The 13,807-nt window shown below is 34.8% G+C and overlaps 1 protein-coding gene across 3 annotated transcripts in view; it reads left to right on the top strand.

Moving 5' to 3' along the window:
• The window catches only part of LOC127943253 (rho guanine nucleotide exchange factor 18), a 42,198-nt gene that overhangs the window by 3,360 nt on the left and 25,031 nt on the right, over positions 1-13,807 (top strand). For 2 of the 3 annotated variants that reach the window (XM_052539578.1, XM_052539576.1), the window contains exons 2-10: positions 474-595; positions 1,031-1,473; positions 1,630-1,780; positions 2,083-2,209; positions 2,582-2,633; positions 4,292-4,336; positions 5,160-5,237; positions 5,344-5,455; positions 6,646-6,847. In XM_052539578.1, the coding sequence (XP_052395538.1) occupies positions 1,307-1,473; positions 1,630-1,780; positions 2,083-2,209; positions 2,582-2,633; positions 4,292-4,336; positions 5,160-5,237; positions 5,344-5,455; positions 6,646-6,847 (934 nt within the window). In that variant the 5' untranslated portion in view covers positions 474-595; positions 1,031-1,306. The remainder of the gene's footprint in view (positions 1-473; positions 596-1,030; positions 1,474-1,629; positions 1,781-2,082; positions 2,210-2,581; positions 2,634-4,291; positions 4,337-5,159; positions 5,238-5,343; positions 5,456-6,645; positions 6,848-13,807) is intronic. The other variant, XM_052539577.1, reaches the window with a different exon arrangement.

Here is a 13,807-nt window from a genome sequence, read left to right as displayed (position 1 = left end):
CCGTCCTGTAGCACAAGTCTGGAGCCCATTATATACCCGCTATCAAACACAGCCCAAAGTTTTGCTTCTGTAAACTAATGCTTCCATTTTCCATCAGATTAAGATCTTCTGTTTACAGGGGAACGTTTCCAGCTTCAACTGACTCCAGCTGTGTGTTGATGTAATATGCTGGAGTTAATGGAAGCCGCTGATAAGTTCTGGCAGTAGCTATTTAGAGTATTTTATTTAGGGTATGCCGTCATACTGGCACTCCAGAACCTTATCTTTATTATTGCTACTGTATGTCACAATCCTCAGGAATAAACACAATAGATATGATGTAATTATATACAGAATTGTTTTGTCTGGTGCACGGCCCCAATATGTTTGATAAGGCACCTGACCAAAAGCAATACTTTAAGACGGAGATCAAGGAATCACTAAGATGGATAGTAATTCTAGCTGAAGTCATGGTGGAACATTTTGTGTTTCAGCCTCAGATTGCAAACCATGCTCGCAACTTCGTGCCCAGGTCTCAACACCCAGCTCATCCTCGTCCTTGTCCCCGACCTCTATTCCAGAAGACGTCTTCTTTAGCAGTTCACCTGAGGACAAGGTAAGACCCTAACCATGACCTAACTCTTAACTAAGGCCAGTGGTTGATAAGAATGATGCTCAAGCCCCTAATGTTGGCCCATGAACATATGGAAAATGAGTCTATGTGAGTCCATGTGATTTGTTCAATATGCACATGTATTTTTGAAGTTGTGTCATAGCTTTGTGTGAGGAACAAACTGGAATCGATTTTAAAAGAGTGGGGTAATATCTGAAGACCTTGATCAAGGGACTTTCTGTATTGGATAGATGTGTCTGCTCGATGACGAATAGCCAGTGGCTCTTGCATCACACAAGAAGTTTACTTAATGCATCCTCTTTCAGTGCATGAATGACACTAGCGTGAGACTTACTTAGACTTCACATTATTAGTCATGTGTCATGTGATTTTTTGTTGTTGTGATAAATCAGCTGTCCATGGGTTACTTGCTTCCAGATAAAGTTCTTGACTGAGAGCAACGAGTGCAGCAGTGAAGAGGACCTTTTAGACCTCTGTTCTTCTCTGAGAGATTCGGAATATTTCAGAGACCTGCAACTCGGATCCTGTGAACCACCAGACAAACAACTTCTGGTCTTAACTTCACCTGTCTCTGACAAAGGTACAGCCCCTTTGGTACCTCCTGCATCCACACCAGAAAGTCGATCTAGGCATAGTTTCACAGAGTTCGAGACCCATCGAGACGACACCGTGATTTCCACCGGAGGGGAAGCCATGGATCGCTTAGTTGCTATCAGAAACTCAGAGTTCCAGGATTATCCGGAATCTGAGCAAGATGAGGACTCAGACTCGGATAACTTTCCCACATTGGTTAGATCCATGTCCACATCGCGTAGACACAGCTGGGAAGTGCCAGTGTCGCCAATTGACCTGGGAAGAAGGTAAGACTCACTTTATCAGTGGTCCCAAATAGTTTAGACACATTCAGAAATGTCTAAGTATCATTGCCATATCTTTCAGAAGAACTTGTCAGTGCATTCTGTTGTGTCACACTCTTGTATCTATGTATGTAAACATTGCATGGTTATGTCGTGTAGGTTCAGTCTAGACACTAATGGCATTGATAGTGATGGGGAACGAGAGGACCACTGTTTGGCCAAAAGTCCCCATCTACCTTCTCCCTCCTTCTCCGAAAGCTCAGTGGAAGAAACGACGGGTGCTATGGAAAGTGAAAGCTCCAAAACACCAGTAAATGTCTTTACTGAAATCTGTGTCTTAGTTTAAACAGTGCAAGACTTTCAGATAGCTCTATAAACCATACTCCCGCTCCCGAAGGACTACCGTACTGTTGAGTTTAACTTCAACCCTAACCAAACATACCTGAACCAGCTAATCAATGTATTCAGGATTACTTGAAAATAAAGATAGGTGTGCTTGAACAGGGATGGAACTGAATTCTAGCCAGAAGGTAGCCCTCCAGGAGCAGGGTTGGCGTCATTTGCCATTACTCTTATTGGTTATGTTTTCACATGATTTGGTTTTAACAACAGCAGTCATCTACACCAGTGAAGACAGTATATGCCAGATCAGAGATTCTCGCGACTGATGAAAAATCCCAAGCTGACAGAGTCTCCCGCATACTGGAGACTTCTAAGCAGGCGGCCAGAGAAGCTGGAGGTTAGTGAAAGGACTCTCCAACTAGGTAGACAACTCCAGTCAGGTTTTATGGACGATAGCTTTTGTGTCATAGGTCTCCAGCCCTTTTCTTGGGGACCTACTTTCCTGCAGAGTTCATCTCCAACCCTAATCAAACATACCTGAACCAACTAATCAAGGTATTTTCAAGGATCACTTGAAAGGTCACAGGCCAGGTGTGCTGATACTGGTTGGAAAGAAACTCTGCAGGAGAGTGGGTCCCCAGGAGCAGGGTTAAAGACCTATGAACCCTATACAGCCATATATCTTTTTTGCTAAGAAAACTGAACCTAAAGCACTGAAAACAACAACTGAATACATGTAATCCTGACCTGTGTTGCTTTGAAATTTCAGAAGAGCAGGAGTCGGAAGTGGGTCTGCAGTCAGTGGAAGGACGGAGTCATGTGTAAGTTTTAACTTTTGTTTAAGAGCACAATATTAGCTATGACAAAGTTATTTTGAGCCAGTGAAGTTAACATAATTCTGAAGGATCTTGGAATCTGTCAAAATGATCAAGATGGCTTCAACGATGGCTTTCTGGAACGCATTTAGCATACAGTTGGATTAATGGGACCAGTCTGCCTTGAAACATGCAGCGTTATGCTATGTGGTGACATAATTTAAACTGAAACAGGAAGGGGGCGGGGGTGACATATCAATCAGCCCTGCCCTCTTTTTAAATAGCCAATAGCGTTTTGTTTTTATCACAGCTTGGTAAAGCCACATTTAACAGCTTATACCAGCCACAGTCTAATTAGATTAGATCTTTAGATTCAATATGAAACGTTTACTAAAGCAAAAAAAGGTATGTTGGTGTCATCTCTTCTACTTGTACTAACTTCCCGTTTGTCTAACCTAAGGACTCTTAAATCTGGCCCACGAGATCTGCTTTCCTACAGAATGTAGCTCTAACCCTAATCAAACACACCTGAGCATGTTTATCAATGTCTTCAGGATCATTAGAAAATCACAGGTGAGTGAGTTTGATCAGGGTTGGAGCTAATCTCTGCAGCACATTGGACCTCCAGGGCAAGATTTGAGGAACCCTGGTCTTACCGTTTCTCCTCCTTAACCGCTATAAAATATAGTCCGATGCATTTTGTGGTCTACGTGACTCAACACAAAAAAAACAGACTTCTTTCGACTCAATGCAAAGCATATTTACACTGTCTGAATCGTTTCTTATTCCCCATATAGTGCACTACATGCCATTCAGCATACAGAGAAAACTAGTTCTGTGAACAAGTGACCTAATTTCAGCCGTGGTTTCAGTGTCTATTTATAGTTTAGTGGACAGGACATTTCAGATTCTAGAGAGCATTTGATTGGACAGAAAGTTTGATGAGATATCATATTGCCTGAAGTGAGAGACCCGTACATTTTGAATGCTTATAAATAAAAATGTTGTCATTGTTTTTGGAGCACACTAGCTTATAGATAACTATAAGGCTGACATATTCATACTAAAAGCCAAATATAAAATTTTTTGATTTCATGGGGACTTTAAAGTCCTGTGTTAATTAGCTGGTTTGGTTTAGCTTTTTTTTTTTGTTTTATAGAACTAGTAGTCCTCAAAAACATCCCTTTATGCAAATGTGCTAATAACAAACATTGACAAGCATAGTTTTCAGTCCTGATGTATTTCCTGTTGCAGGGTGGGACATATTGAAAGACTTTGGCTAGTTTGGTGCAGCTAGCATCGGGGGAGGGGCATTCTCAGTCGAGAGAGCCATTTGATTGGACAAGAAAGTAGTGCAGGATGATGTCAATATTTTGGGTCAGTTTTCATGAAAGAGACTTGAATTTTAAGTTATACATTTTGAAAAGCATGCTAAAATATAACTTAGCCTAAAAGCTACTAGACAGGAACTAAATCTAAACCAGTGTTTTTTCTATTAAACTGAAGGAAGTCATGGGTGAATGTAGCCCGGCGTGGATGTATTTCGCTCCTGTGCTTGTGATCTAGGCAGTAGATTTTATGCTGATGGTTTTATTTGGACAGCGGCAGGCCATGTGCCCTGTCGCTGCCACACATACTTAGCCTCAGTGTCTTGTTTGTCTCAGGCTGATGGTACAGAACGTTCTGCAGGAGCTTAAGCAGTATCATGGGTAAGTAAATAGTGTGAAAGAACCTGTCGTGCCCTCCTACAAACTAACTGAGTGGCCCACGTTTGGTTTGCAGGCCCGAAATAGAAAGCATTGTTTCTCACTTGGCTATGTCTTGAACATGTTGTGTATGTTTGCATAATTATGGCGCACCTTATCTTTTTTGTTTACCATTCTTGCTGTGTTTTCAAACCTGGTGAGGCTTTTCCTGGTTAGGCCGTCCTTGTTTTATCTCGAAATCTGCATGAGAAACCAAAGCGTGCTTTTAACAAGGTCATGAAACGTTTGCACAGCAGCTGACGCTTCTAACAGCAGATTAGCAAGAAGCTGTGTTCGGAATAGAAAACTAGCATACTGCTTGCTGCATACTGCAAAGTACACACTGTATACTTATTTTTGTATATCTTTTTTTAAAGATTTCGGTTTAAAGTAACACACTATATTGTGTAAACTGGATGTCTGGGTAAAATGAGATAAGAAAGAAATGTCAAAACTGCAGTTGATGCAGTTTTCGCTCTAAAAATGGAAGACTTATTCTGAAATTTTGCATTGGGGGTTGCAGAAAATGTTCATACTGCAGAAATAGTCAGATTATTACAGTAATATTCTACTCCGAACATAAAAATGGGATATAGCGTGATGCTTAGTATGCAGATTGTCACTGTTGCATGTTCATATTTGTTGCTGAAAGTATTTATTTTAAATAGTCCAATCAAATAGTCTAGTATGGTAGTTTGGCACGCCGAACATATCCAGAGTAATTTTGTAGTAAGCATGCATAGAATTGAATGAAATCCTGATCGTTATTATCCTGCGTTTTCCTCAGAGCTAAACACAGAACTTCAAGCACAGAAAGAAAAGAGGGGACAGGGAATTTCACTTGGTATGAGTTTCTTACCACTGAGTAAGTCAACCTACAATGCGGTTCTTTAGATAATAATCACTTGGCTATACCCTTGCTCTTAATAAATCATTTGAAAGTTAAATTGGTTTGATGTTGTTTTTTGTAGAAAGGATGGAGAGGAGGAGGAAAGACCTGAGCGTCTGGAAAAAGGGACCAAAGTCAAGCGGACTCTGAGCTCACTGAAGAGCCGTGTGACTGGATCCTTCAACAAAGACAAAGTAATCACACACACACACACACACACACACTGACATCACTTACACTCAGGCTGTGGGTTAAAATCATGTCCATTTCTGCTGAACTTGGCAGCAACTTCTGTGTCTCTGCAACTTCCTCCTTTTCTTGAATGTAGAAAGACACTAAACTGGCCCATGCAGACGACTGTACTGCGGAAGTTTTGACCTTAAACTAGACACTGTGCCAATGCTATGTTGTCTTCTAAAAAATAAAAAATAAAACACAGTAAGTTAATCAATCAATCAAATCATTAAAAAAACCTTGATCAGCTGATATAGATATATCTAACTATTTTGGTTAAATAACTAATAGACTGTAAAATAAAGACTTACAAATAAGGTCTCTCACTAAAAATCATCTAGGTTATATTTATATGATATATGTTATATTTCTTATATGATTTATATGATTTTTTATATGATATTTCAGTAATATTAGAGTAAAGAGTAAAATAATTAGATTTTTTTTTAAACATAAATACATCTTGCTATCTATCTATATGGAAATTAGATTTTAATATTAATATTTAGTGTTCCTGTAGCTCAATTGGTAGAGCATTGCCTTATAAAGCGCAAGGTTATGGGTTCGATTGCCCGTGAACACATGATCGGTAAAAAGGTATAGCCTGAATGCACTATAAAAACATCTGCTAAATGCATAAATTTAAATTGAATATAAATTAAAATTAAACAATTAAACAAATTAAATAATTACATTAAAACTCAGCAAAAATTATATTCACTGAAACAAACACCACCATGATGTATACTGACAAATGTACTTTATATACTATATATTTTAATATTTTATTTTGTATGTTAGTATTGATAATTTGTTGGAAAACCAACTTAATTTTCATGAAATAATAATAAAGTAAAACCCTATACATATATATATAATGCTTAAATTTATCCAGTCTTAAATTTATTTAATAAAAATATATTTTATTTGTATTCATAATTTTTATATAAAATAAAATAACACCTTGAATTAAAATATCGATACAATTATATATAATTTTAATTTTTGTATTATTATTTATTTATTCAGCTTTTGGGTGAAATACAACCTGGAGATTTTTTTGTGAAATATTTTATTTTATTTTTTTTATTTTTTTTGGTAACTGTCGTAAGTTATAACGTTACACATCTCTTGATTCCTCTGTTTTTAGGGTAAGACTCGAGAGAAAGAGCAGCAGAAAGAAAAGAGCAGAGAGAGAGACAAGGACAGAGAGAAAGAGTTGCGTGAGCGTGTGAAAGTGCGGCGGCGCAGCGTGAGCGGCCACCAGCTCGTGCCTGGCTCGTTCTCCACCTGGGCCACATGTTCACTGTGCAGCAAGACCCTGCAGAGGAAGCATGGTCTGCAGTGCTTGAGTGAGTAACCCACCACCACAAACACACACCTGTGCAGACGCAGCTGCTCCACGCATAGTGCATGTCACAGTCAACCCCGGGCTTTCTCACACTTTCAGTGGGGCTATTGCATCTTTCACGGGGTTTCCTTTGATTGTGAGCTGTGATAAACAATCAGCCGCTTGACCCACTGACTCAGTCTGTCACGTGACGCAACACTCGAGCTTCCTCTGTGTTTTGCAACCTGCTTTGTGCTGTGGAGAAGTGCAGCTCTGCGTAGAGACGAGCTAGTTTGATTTGAACAGTTTCTACTGAGGGAGTTTACAAGAGAACTTAAAGGGACAGTACACCCAAAACTGAAATGGCCTTTATTATAAAAATATGTTTTGCATTCCACATTTATTTATTTACCGTGTTTTTTTTTTTGTTTAACAAAAAGAAGAAATATAAAAGGTGTGAATTAAAAAAAACAAAAAACATAAGTGCCGCATAAATTATTCACTGAAATAAATACTATCTACTATTATAAATGTGTTCACTACTGTGTGTGTTCACTACTCACTGCTGTGTGTGTGTGCACTTGAATGGGTGAAATGCAGATCACAAATTCCAAGTATAGGACACCATTCTTGGCTTCGCATCATGTCTTTTTAATTTCATTTTTTGGTGATCTGTCCCTTTAAGAATCACTACGTACCAGGGTCATTAATTCAGCACACAAGTCACATGTTGTTTCAGTAAATTCCTGAAGATGCTCATTTAGAAACCATGAGTTTATTTGTTGACTGTTTATTTCCCTATTTTAGGAAGACTGTTTTTTTTTTGTTGTTGTTGTATTCAATGTTTGACAATGCCAGACTTTACAGAAAAGGAGAAACAAAAGTGTTGCTGTAAATTTAGTCCCTTAACGCCTTGGGAAATCCCCTCATACTCTGCTCTATCAAATAAGAAGGTTAAAAAAGTTTGGTTTTTAAATAAATGTAAATATATATATATATATATATATATATATATATATATATATATATATATATATATATATATATATATATATATATATATAACATTTTATATTTTTATATATAAATATAATTATTTATTAAATGTATAATAGACATATAACTGTCTGTATATATATATAATACACGCACACACACACCTATATATCTGTATCTGTATATGTATGTATTGTTGGTATATGTGGTGTCTCCTGGACAGTTTGCTTGTTTTAAGAGTGACTCATGTGTTTATTCAGAGTCTCAAAAGCACAGTCATCAAGTCCAAGCTGTAAATTTAAAGCCATTTGGTGGCGACTGGGCAATATTATGTATGACTGTTTGCGTGGCACTGCTTATTAAACAAGTCATGCTGATGTATTTCCTAAGACTTGAGGCTTCAGACGAGGGATTCTCTCTTTAACCAGTCACGATCATTCACGTTCAGGTTTATTACAGGAGACAGAAAGTAAACACCAGTAGTGTTGGGATATACTCGTCCTATCATCCGCCAGTGGGATCACCAATACACGATATTATCATGCTAATCTATTTCATTATTTACTTTATTTACTAAAAGCAGCCTTATGTTAGTGTCATCTATCGACTACACATTATATATTTTTAGAGAAGTAGCACATGGATGTCATAAAATATTTTATGAAATATCAAAATATTTTACTTTTATACGTAAAATATGACTTAATACTTAATTTGTATTTAACATGGCAACATTTTAATAGAAACATTGTAATTACTAATTATAAAGCTTACATATCCTAAGTTATTCAAACAGCACCGATACTATCATTTATCGGCACAACCATAACACTAGTTTGACGTTGAAAAATTACACTAGATCTGTAACGCGCCATCATATGCCATCAGCAGACTTCTGATGAATTTGCAAATTATGGGTGACTTTGTTCTGGTGAAAGGGTAGATCAGGGCTAGTCACATTTCCATTGTTATAACATGTATAGCAAGCAACTAAAGCTATATTTTGCATTTTATATGTGCACTATGACAGAAAATGTTCCTCTTTTTTTTACGTAAATCCCAAAAGGATCACACTGGATCAATATTTATTGATATATTTATCAATCAAACACATATTTATTTGTTTGTTTACGCATAAAAAATCCTATATTTATTTATTTTCAATATTTTTTTTATATTTTCAGTTATCTAAATTGGTGGATCGATAGAATGATTGTAAATTTTATATGTGTGTATTGTATTTTATATTTAAATTACAACACAAAAAAATAGAAAGTAAATTCCAAAATCCATAAAACGATCAAAAATATCTTCTGCACACCAATAAACTATTTTTAAATGTTTTATAATAATAATAATTATTATTATATTATAATTATATTATTATATAATATTATTATTATTATTATTAATTATTATAAACTATTTCTAAATGTTTTATTTATACATTTTAAAAACATTAAAAAAGACATAAAACTTTTTTTTTTTTCTTTTTTTTTTCCCTTTTTTTTTAAGAAAGAAAAAGAAACACTAGTGCAGTTCTACATACACTAAATACAGTTCTACAGTATGTTGACAAATCTATACATAGTATCCAAAACTAGGCTGGAAAAAAAAAAAATATAATTTTTTTTCTATTCAATAATAAAAAATACTTGTATATTTTGGTGAATTGATAAAATGATGGATGGATGGCTGACTGAATATATATGTTTTTTTAAAAATATATATTTTATTATTTACTGACTCACATTCACGCTGAAAATTCAAACCACTCCAAACATTCCAAAACCGCGCCTGTCTCTTTAAATTCGGGACTCAGCCTGTGTGGAATGCTCCAGTCTTGTCCCAGAATGCCGCGCGGCGCAGTACTGGGACAGTTCATATGTACATACAGCAGTCGCGGTTAGCGCTGTTTTTTTTTTAGGTTGCCAGGTGATGTGTCGTGTTTTTGTGCGGCTGTCATAGTACCTTGAGTGATGTTTGAGGTCACGAGGTCGTAACGCGCGTCCACGGCGTCATAAACGGTGAGTGTGTTCAGAGTAACAGGTGTTTGCTAACAGCGCTAATAAACACAGAGGCGCTAAAACACGTTCAAACTCTTTACAAACGGCTGCTTTTTAACTTCACACAGGTAAATGTTCAGCCACAGGTGGCTCTTTTTCACTTTTTAAATGACAGTTGGGTTAAAATAGCTCAAGATTGCTCCGTTGTTGGTTCAGAGGTCAGCTGGCCATTGTGTTTAGTTTCGTGTGATTGTGATGAAATATAAAATGATACGAATTCATTGCTTTTTATAAATACATTTATGTTCTGATTTAACAATAAATGTATTTTTTATTGTGCTATTAAAAATACTGTATATAATGTAATACATTATTACAGTCTATGTAATGTTTATTATTATTATTCATAATAATAAATTAAAATAACCACAATACATCTGTCAGTTTTTATAGTATAATCAGCATTATTACTGTCCAAAAACAGAAATAAACCTTAATAAATTTATATATTTTTAATTAAAAATATAATTTGTCAGTAGTGATTGTACATAATTCATACCATATTTTCATTTAAGATTTATATCGCTAAATTTCTTTTGATAATGTATATTAACAGCTTAAAAAAAATCACAATACATCTGTCTTTTGTATTGTGATCATTTAAATATTGTAAAAAAGCAAAAATAATTAATCGGTTCTAAAGTTCTATTTATTGCACAAACATAAATGTAAATCCACTTTTTTATATATTTTTAAATGTAAAATAATAATTTAGTTTGTATTAATCTATAATTACATTATATTTATTATTTATAATATATATATATATATATATATATATATATATATATATATATATATATATATATATATACATACATACATACAGAGTGTTGAATATTACATCGTATCTTATTAATAGGTCATCCGGCCTTGTGTTGTTCTGAACCTAAAATGTGTTATTTTGTGATTAAGAAGTAAAAGATTCATGTCATTTAATACTCCAAGAGCCTTGTAGCTTTGTTGTAGGCACTTGAAGTCTGTTTTTGGAGGAGTACTGGTGTTTGGGATCCTCCTGTCCTGATGGAGCTGTTCTTAAGCCGGACGGTCACATGCTGCTAATTGTGTTTGGCAGCAGTCGCTCACTTCGGTGAGTCTGTGTCCTCGTGTCTGAGCGCCGTCAGGTGCACCCGTCCCGTCGGCTCCAGGTTTGCTGACCCAAGCTGGTTTTTAGGTGTTTTTCGGAGCGTGAGATAAATAACCACACGTCCCGCTTCTTAAAACAGCCACGTTCACATTCCAGCGAGCGGATCATGTGATGTGATAACAGGATTACGAGTGATCCTCAGGGAGCTCGAGTTCCTGTTCTCTTTTCAGAAAGTCATTAGACGTCCACTTGATCTTGATCTTTGATTAAAGCCTTTCTCTGGACTTCCTTAATGTTAGTCGTTGACACGTTTATTATTAAGAATCAAAGTGATTTGCTGAATTGCTAAAATGCAGGTCTGAATAGATTTCAGAGGGTTTATTTGAACTTATTTAAATGTAATCTGCTAGCTATATTATAGAATATATTGTTAATGTTTCTCAACCATTAAAAAAAGTGTTAATTATTCTACATTTTGCATATAAATTCAAATATATCATTATTATTTTTAAATAATTTGATAATAATGATTATTAAAGAATAAAGATCAACTGAGATTCATTTTTGAGATTATATATATATAGATATAGATAATTTTTTAGTAATATGCATTATTATTAATGCATAATATATAATATAATGCATGCATATTCTAGCATAATAATTATAATATGAAATTATTATTAAACTAAAACTTTTAGCTAAATGTTTGTATAATAACAAAAATTAATGTAAAATATGAATATTTAATATGATAACAATGAACCATTATTATTATTAGTGTTATTAATCTATATATTTTATTTATGCTAGGATTATGTCCAAAAACTGATATGGACAACAGAAGTGAATTATTTTTTACTTCTATATTTTATTTACTCTTTTCTGTTTTTTAACACAATCACTAAATGAAAATGATGCTTTAACAAAAAAGACTTATGGCGTATTTAATTATTAAGAAAGTCTTTTTTGTTGTTGTTGTTAACAACTGTTTTCTTCTGGAAATAGTAATATAAAAAATCGCAACTGTGCAAATAATTATTTAGAAAGTCTTATCAAGTATTTGATTATGAATATTTGAATATAACTTACAATTTAGGAGTAGATTTATTATTATTCATACCATTGTTTATACAGAGTGGTTGTGTTATCTAAATAATTAATGATTTAAACTGCTTAATTGTTAAGCTACACATTTCTTACCTCTTATGAATAATTATCCAAGCAACATATTATGCCTTTATGCTAACAGTTAGTATGAAATAGAAAGACATTTTAATTTTTGAGAGCATTTTGTTTGACAGATGTATACGGCATGGAGAACTAGTACAGAAAGAATTAAAACGTCTGCTGGAAATTCAACATTCACACTAGCGTTCACATAAATGTCCTCGAAACCAATAGACATGGACTTAAAAGCAACAAATTGAGATTTGACGTTTCATATTTGTCAGTTTTCCTGTTTCTGTGGATCGAAGTGTCTTGAAGTTGTGTTGTGTAAGGTGAAGTGAGTCTGATGTCAGTGATGTCTGTGAAGCAGCAGGCATTGATCAGACCCTTTGCTGCGTCTCTGTTTAGGTTTGTGGCTAAATTAAATCAGAAATCAGTCCCTTTTTGTGGTGAAAAGTGGAAAATGTCCCGCAGTGATCTTTCTAATGGATTACGAACACTTCTGAAAGCTCTCCACCCCCAACAAACATGCACAGATAGTTTATTTGCTGGCGTTATCAGGTGGTCTTGTAGCAGAAATCAACTTTATGGAGAAAAAACACTTTGTTGTATATCTGATTATGCTTTTAAATACAAATACCTACCAGTAGGGCTGGACGATTATGGCCTAAAATGAAAACCTCGATTAACTGAACATTTTACCTCGATTATGATTAATGAACGATTATTTTGTTTTGGTTTAGTCCACTGACAAGGTTTGTACTGTAAATATGATTGACTATCAGCAGTTATTTGATCTATGTTCGTAACATTTCTTACTAGGGTTGGGAATCGTTTGAATTTTATCGATTCCGATTCTTATCGATTCCTAGTTTAGATTCCAATAAGATAAAAAAAAATCCAATATAATGTCAAACATTTTTACAAAGTATTCTGTTGCAGCTGAATAACAGGAGCAAAAATCAGCAGCCTACAAAACACTGCAAGAGGAATTTTGTCTGTGATAAAAAAAAAATACCATAGCAAAAACAACTAGATTAATATAAATTTCAAATATTAAAGTGTTAAAGACAAGTAATAAGATAGGTCCGTAATAAGAAAGGAACAAACAAATTAATTAGCAATATCATAAATAAATACAACTAAACTAAATTTCAGGTACAGAATCTGTGATTAAAAGTTTAAAAACACTGCATAGTTTTCTTTTTATAAATAAAATAAAGATTAATCAAGTAAAGTTATTAAATATATTCAGTCAAGATCAGTGAATTATTTTCTTTTTTTCTTCAATTAACACTAATGACAAGCAGCGCGTTTATTAGGCTGTTGTCTCTTTAAGCAAAATTACTGTACGTGTGTGTTTTCTTTCTCGTCTGTTTATGTTCACGTAAGACAAAAACGGCTGCGTTTATGATGATATACTGATGTAGTTTTCTGTATCGTAGTTTCGACTCAGAACAACGTTTTCTACAGTTAAAATACACACCGACCGCTGCTCTCTGTGCACGCGCTTGTGCTTCATGTGCGCTGCACACAAACATGCTATAATACGTTTTGAGATTCTAAGCTACTTTAGTGATAAATCACAGAACAGCGTTGACAACTACTTTCTGCGCTCCTCTGTGCGCGGGATCTTCACAGCTACTGTTTATATGAGTGTTCA

The sequence above is a fragment of the Carassius gibelio genome, chromosome A22, assembly GCF_023724105.1.
Source record: "Carassius gibelio isolate Cgi1373 ecotype wild population from Czech Republic chromosome A22, carGib1.2-hapl.c, whole genome shotgun sequence".
Taxonomy (NCBI): domain Eukaryota; kingdom Metazoa; phylum Chordata; class Actinopteri; order Cypriniformes; family Cyprinidae; genus Carassius; species Carassius gibelio.
This window is presented reverse-complemented; position numbering and strand designations above follow the sequence as displayed.